The 7,339-nt window shown below is 46.4% G+C and overlaps 1 protein-coding gene across 3 annotated transcripts in view; it reads right to left on the bottom strand.

The window, feature by feature from the left end:
* Window positions 1-2,166: 2,166 nt before the first annotated feature.
* The window catches only part of TMEM201 (transmembrane protein 201), a 51,801-nt gene continuing 46,628 nt past the window's right edge, over window positions 2,167-7,339 (bottom strand). For all 3 annotated transcript variants that reach the window (XM_067567342.1, XM_067567340.1, XM_067567341.1), the window contains exons 10-11: window positions 7,053-7,184; window positions 2,167-6,591 (exon numbers count right to left, since the gene is read on the bottom strand). In XM_067567342.1, coding sequence (XP_067423443.1) covers window positions 6,494-6,591; window positions 7,053-7,184 — 230 coding nt within the window. In that variant the 3' untranslated portion in view covers window positions 2,167-6,493. The remainder of the gene's footprint in view (window positions 6,592-7,052; window positions 7,185-7,339) is intronic.

Below are 7,339 nucleotides of genomic sequence, written 5' to 3'. Positions count from 1 at the left end.
ACAGCACAAAAGACATTCAGAATGAACTATTTCCACCACCAATGATCGCTCTCCTTTGAAACAGTTTCTGTGAAGATTTGTAAGCAGGTATATATGGATGATAGAGGTCAGTTTCTTTTACAGGAGCAACTGAATTACATGGTGTTCAAGTCCTTGCACACAGAATAAAAATACATCACTAACACAGCTATTAATTGTAATTGGCAGACCCATGAGATTCTAATAATACCTGATAGTGTTTGAAATGAGAAATGTGCATGGTATGAGGACATTGCAGCCCTTTCAGGGAGTCCAACAATATTTTCTTCTGAGGCTATTTTGATATTTTCCTAATGATACAATTTGGTGCATTTCAAAAGAGGAAACTAGACAAAACATCACTCTTCAGATGTATCTTTATGAGCCAGATATAGAAGTCTTCACAGACAAGGACATGATATTGTCAACTCCAAGCATTCTTTCTTTAAAAAGGACACAGGGAATTATAGACCATTCAGCCTAAATTGGATACCTGGAAAAATACTGGAACAAATTATTAAACAATCAATTTGTATGCACCTAGAGGATAAGGATTAGCCAGCATGGATCTGTCAAGAACAAATCATGCCAACCAACCCAATTTCCTTCTTTGAGTGTTATTGGCCTAGTGAATGGGGCCATCAAAGACATTTTAAAATGAACACATCTATGAAATCAACATGTTAAATAGTAGGCAGTAATGTCAGTCTCTTTCTCAGTCTAATTTTTCTATGCTCAAGTTGCATTGTATTTAGCACAGGCAAACCCAACGTGCGTAGTGCATCCCAGCTAGCTAGCTGGAATGTGATTAGCACTGGGTTTATAGGCAAGTTACCAGCTGGGTGGCGGGACTGACAATGGAGAATAAATAGGGGACCATACAGAGCCTAGCAGGAACAAACTCTCCCCCATTAAAAAGACATTCTGGTTCATTTTCCCCATGGTGGGCAACAAGAATCCCAAATAGTAAAGGAGAATCTGAAAAATGCTTCTTTGATGGACACACATCATCAATAAGAAAGCATTGAAGGGGGAAGAGCCTAATTTTTCTAGCACATCTTACAGAACACATCTGCTGTGCCAGTGGTTCTCAACCAGGGGTACGTGTAACCCTGGGGATGCGCAGAGGTCTTCCGGTACATCAACTCATCTAGCTATTTGCTTAGTTTTACAAGAGGTTACATAAAAAGCACCAGAGAAGCCAGTACAAACTAAAATTTTATACAAGGATTTGCTTATACTGCTCTATACACTGAAATATAAGTACAGTGTTTATATTCCAATTTATTTATTTTATAATTCTATGGTAAAAATGAGAAAGTAAGCAATTGTTCAGTAATAATGTGGTGTGACACTTTTGTCTTTTTATGTCTGATTTTGTAAACAAGTAGTTTTTAAATGAGATGAAATTTGGGGGTACGCAAGAGAAATCAGACTCCTGAAAGGGGTACAGTTGTCTGGAAAGGTTGAGAGCCAGTGTCCTCTTATTGAATGTAAATGATATATCCAGCAGAAATGAGTCTAGACGATTAAAGGGCTGATAATGGGAAACAGACTCTCTCTCTTACAGCTGATGTTTTGGCAAATTAGAAACTAAAGTTAGCACCAGCTCAGGGGCTGGTCAGTGGCTGACATGGTAGATGTTGGTGGGTCTGAATCTAGTTTCTAATGGATACACATCCACATCACAAAATCCCCATTCACAACTGACACTCTTGCTGGCAGTCCCAATGGAGGAGAAAGAATTGAATGACCAAGGCTGTCAAGTTTCCCAGTCAGCCTATAGGTCAGTGGTTCTCAACTCACAGCATGAAGGCCGCTTGCAGTCCAATCAGCACACAGCTGCAGCCCAAGTGATATTCTCAGGGCCATAGAAGTAATGTATGTACTCTGTGGGTCTGGCCCACACAACAGAGAGCTGCATATGCTGCCCACAATGGTAAATAGGTTGAGAACCACTGCTATAGGGGAGTCCCTCCAGGTCAGGATAGCATCAGATTGGTGGGGCACTGCACGGGGGCAACTTGCACTGCCTTGAGGTGTCTGCGAACTCTCTAGCTTTGAGATCACAGCTTGACTGAAAGATGAACACACGCACATGCGCGCACACACACGCACGCACGCACACAGAAATAAAAGACACTGTAGTGAGATTAATAATATCAATTTTTTTGGTATGTTTTTTGTTTTTTTAAAGAAAAATATTCCTCTTTAAACACAGAGCATGAACTAAAAACTCCTGGGGACAGATTTCCCCGCAGCAGGAGCGCAATGTAACTCAACAGTTAGAGCCCAAAACAAGCATACAGATAACATAAAACATTTCTTTAGTAGGAGATGAGGTTTAGGACTCCTCTTTACCATTCTCTGTGGGGCCCCCCCCCATATACCCCAAGACCCTCCCCACCCATCCAAGGACACAGTGTGTTTTGATAGTGACTTCTGGAGGCAGTGTTTGGGGAAACAGCCTCCTTGCACCGCCCAAATAGGTGTTTTCTGACCTTCTTACAGACATCTGGGATAGAGGTTAAGACTGAGATTTCCAGGAATGGTGGCTGGGAAATATAGCAGCATCCAGAGATATCCAGAGGCAGCAAAGGCTCCCAGCTGCATCACTTTAGAGACCCCCAACTGGTTCAGCTACGTTTCACAATGTTGCCATCCCCCAGGAATTGGGAGTGGGATTTGGACAGTCTCAGGCCAAAATTTGCCACTGACTAAGCGGCATATGCCAGGAATGCTCATTTCTAGGATAGGATATGACAACTTGTCCTCCCAACTCTCTCCACTTGCTTAACAATATACATCACCCCTATTGATACTGCCACATTCGGGAAAAGTAGCATTTGGAATCCAAGATACTCTTAATTCAGAACCAACAATCATAGGAAGACTCTCCATGGTCTTGGGACATGCATAATAAACCTGGGCACAGAGAGAAAGGATGTATGCATCTTTAAGGGAGAGCTGGGATGAGAGAGAATGAGCATTCAGCAGCAGGGCTGAGGTTACTTTTGCTAAGAGTTCATTTATATCCCACCTCTAAACCAACCTTGACCTTATTTAAATAAAACTCAAATCTTGTTTAATGTACAGAACGTTTACATCCATTCCCATCTCCCCACCGCCAAAGAATTTTACAGCAAAAACATTTATAAAAATAAAATTCCATCCCTGAACAATATTGGATGAAGACCAATGCCACCAGCAATTCATGCACAAGTATTTTGATTGAGGAACCAGATCCCCCCCCCGATTCCTCCAAACCAGCATTATATAGAAACAGCAGCAGCAGCAAGATGGACACAGTGGCCGGTAGCTGGATTAAGGCTGACAATATAGTGACAAACAGGCTCAGATCTTTCAAAATGAAACTCTTCAAACATTTATATACACATGTACACACACACACGCACACTAACAACAGTGAAGGCTTTGCATCAACAATAGCACCACTCCTGAATTGTTCTAGCACCAGATTGAAAGGGCTTATTTTCCTCTTAAGTGAGAGCATCCAGAAAGTCTTAAAACAGATTCAGCTAAATGCTTGGCAAACTGGCAGCAGATTCAGAAATGGAATTAAGGAGTTCCCGAAACAAGAAATGTGCTAGAGGGAGAAAGAATGGAGTGGGAGGCTACAGAGCCATGGGTGCTGGGAACAAAGGAGAAATGCTGGAAAGGGGCAAATCCAGCATTGGAGTTTGGTGGGGACAAATAAAAGCCACGTTAAGTGGGGCCGTGTGCTAGATGTGGCAGTGGGTAAGTACGGCAGATTGTGAGTTGAGTAGTGAAATGCATTTCGTGGCATAAGCAAAGTCACAGTGCACATCTATCATAAGACACACAAGGCCACCGTCCTCTACAGCATGCAAGTCTCTGCTTAGGAGCATGTGGACATGGGGCCTTGACCAAGATACATGTTGTTGCAGGTCCAGAGTGAGTGACAGTGGCACAGCTGTGTGGAGAAGCTTGTAGAATGCCCTCCAGTTCAGGCACTACCAGTTTTTTTGCCTGTATAACACTAAATACAACCCAAAGAAATTTAAACGGGACACAAATTTCAACACAGTGAGATTTGGACTAGCCCAACATGTGAAACGGTTAATGCAAGTTATGGAGTTACTAATCAGCAGTGACATGGCCCACTATTTCTCATGCAGTGGCTAATCTGAATTTAGGCCTTGGTGAAGGAGTTGCCTGATATACCTAGGCCAGAACAAAGGAGAGTCAAGACAAAGCTGCAGAGTCAGACATCACACTTCCACAATCTCTTGGTAAGAGTATGTGGCAGTCAGTCAGTCTCCTGCCAGTGGTGTACGGAGGGTCTCCGGCTCAGGGGCCAAGCCTTAATTTGTGCCCCCTGCCTCACACCCACATACGGCAGGAAGGGTCCTGATGCCGCACCCCAGCTGCCGCAGGGAGGGAGGTCTGTACCTTGGGGGGAGGAGGAGGGGAGGCGAGGCGCAAGGGGGCTCAAATGCAGGCTTGGCTCTGTCGCGTGCCCCCCTCCCCGCAGGTGGCGCCTCTCCTGCTGCAGCCCCGCAGCCCAGTGCCAGTTTGGATGGGAGCGGCCTGACTCCCCACCCCGGCCTGGGGACGGGGGCTGGGCCAGCCCTTCACAACTGGCAGAGAATGAGTGGTGCAGGAGACTGAGGGGCGGCTGCTCCCACTCCTGTGTTTCCCCCCCAGCGTGTCATGAAGGGCCTGTCCGGCCCGCCCCCAGCCAGAGGGTGAGGCTGCCCCATCTGAGCTGGCGCAGGGCTGGAGTGATGGCTAAGTGCACTCTGGGCCAAACCTTCACGGAGCGTGCAGGAGGCTCTGCACTGCTCAGCACCTCCTGTGCTCCCTGCCCATCATGAAGGGCCAGCCTGGTGACCCCTGCAGGCCAGCGCCTGGGGGCCTGCCCCCCCCGTCTCCCGCTTGGTACGCCACTGTCTCCTGCACGTAACGAGAGAGAGGAGAAAGCAGCACAAGGGCTTTGCTGAGCAGCGAATGTCAGTATAATGACTGGAAGTGGGCTGCTAAGATAATGCAGGAATAGGTGCAAGAGACACAGGGAGAGTTGGTTTCCACACCCAAGTCACCAGCAATAAAGGCCACGCACCTGGATCTGCAGCACACAGTCTAGAGTATAAGATTATCATTTTGTTTGTCCTAGAAGAGGGTGTGATAGCTCAATAAGCAACATGAAGGAAAAACACATTCTTAAAGAACCTGATCTCCACTATGAGGTGAGAGTTTCAGATTACTGGGCAAATCACCCACAGCCTCCCATGTGTGTGTGTGTCTGTGTGTAGGAGGAAGAGGAATGCCCAAAGCAGACAGTAGCAGGGCATGCAGAGGGCAAGAGACATGGCAAGCACAATTCAGTAGTTCAAGAACAGAAGATGGGGAGAGGTAAGATAATTTATGACCAAAAGGAGAACAGGAAGGTTCTTGGCCGAGTCCTGTCATGCTTCAGAGGCCACATCCTTATCATTAGCCAGAACTCCCTTTGTGCCATGTGCTTGGGATGTAGGAATTTAGACACTAGGGTCACAATTTTTAGACATACTTAGTGATTTTGGGTGCCCAACTTCAAACCTTAAAGTGGCCCAACTTCCAGGAAGTGCTGAGCACTCACCCTCTGGAAAAAATTAACCTAGCTTCTCTTTAAGGCATCTCAAGTTGGGCACCCAAAAATGGAGACTCCCAAAATCAGAAACTATTTTTTGAAAGTCTTGGGTGAGCACCCCGGATTTTAAGGGACACCCTGGATGCTTAGCTAATCTGGTGCAGGTCTGGCATCTCTAGCTGAGAGAGACTTGCAGTTTAGCCAAGCAGGCAAGAGAGACCTCAGACAGCAGCCCAGGTGGAAGTGTACATATGTATGCACGCAGGTATACACACGAATCACAGAGCAGCTACGGTTCCCCCCAAAGGGCTCCGGCAATCTTAAGGAGGACATAAAACCATTCATACAGAACTAATAGGAGAAAGGGGGAGGGAGAGAGAATAGGAGTCAACAAGGAAATGAGGCTGTTTCAATTAACGAAGCCCAGGTCCTGCCTCGTCTCCAGCTTATTTGTTCTAATTCTTATTCCATCACCACCATCCGTCCGAGGTTGGTTAATATATCAGGTAGAGGGGATGAGACAAAGCCAACCAGGTCATTTACACCTTCTCTGGTTCATGCCACAGTCCAATTATTTAGAAAGAAAGAAGGTGCAAGGGACATTAGCTGACCTCTCACCGGCTATTGCTAGGAGTCCCGCTGGCCACCTCCAGCACCACCACAACTCTTCGATACGTTCTGCTCAGAGGTGGCAGCAGCAGCAGTTCTTTGTCTGGTTCTTTGTCACTGCAGCCTGGCAGGCAGTGGTTGATAAGCAGCATGCACCAGTGACACGGCCATAAGACCCCAAAGCTGTGGTTGAATTCTTCTCATCAGAGTCTCTTGGGAAGTGGGTGGGGCCACGAAGAGGGGCAGGGCGGGTCAGCGCAGGCTCTGATAGAGGTAGGCTGATGTGAAGATAGCATTGGCTGTCAGGCTCATGGCAAGAAGACCTCGGATAATAGAGTTACCGAAACGACCTTTGCAGAGGGGTGGGAGGTGGGGGGGAAAAAAAGATGTCAGAAAGAGCTGTTCTGGAACCTGATGTAATAATGATAAAACACAAGTCTTCCTTCTCATGCCCAACATTTTTATTCATATGAGAAGTTGGTGAACCATGTTTCCAGCCACAATCCAGGCAGGAAAGATTCTGATGTACTTCTCCATTCAATTCTTTCCCATTCCCTTCTAATCTCACCCACCATTTCCTTACCCAGTATAACACTGGAGAGCTCCGTGTTTCTCAGATGGTCTGAGGAATAACGAGAGCCTTGTAGTGAAGACACAGGACCAGGAGGCAAGAGATCTGCCTTCTACCCCTGGCTCTGCCACTGATTTTTGTTTGATTATGGCCAAGTCACTTGGACACAAAGAACAGTTCTCGATCTCTCTCTCTCTCTCTCACACGCACACGCACACGCACACAGAGCCTTGCACCCACCTCTCCAGCCTGCTGGGTCGTCTCCTTTGGTGGTTGTATCCACCACACAGGTGGATGAATGGGATGAATTATCCTCTTTTTTGATGGAATTATCGCTGCAGATACTCCCTTTTTCCATGACTGACCTCGTATCTATGAGAAGAGAGGAAGAGGCACCATCAGAAAACAGATGCAATGGAAATCATAAGCTTGTTGCCAGAAGTGGATGGTGAAACATTGCAGAGCAACATTGCACAAGAGATTAGGACTGGAAGCGAAGACAGCCAAATTCAGGAGCAATTTGGCAT

The sequence above is a fragment of the Emydura macquarii genome, unplaced genomic scaffold (genome assembly GCF_026122565.2).
Source record: "Emydura macquarii macquarii isolate MOO-44397 ecotype Brisbane River unplaced genomic scaffold, CSIRO-AGI_Emac_v2 contig_2768, whole genome shotgun sequence".
In the NCBI taxonomy this organism is placed as follows: Eukaryota; Metazoa; Chordata; order Testudines; family Chelidae; genus Emydura; species Emydura macquarii.
Note: the sequence above shows the minus strand (reverse complement) of the source record. Positions and strands in the feature narration are given on the sequence as shown.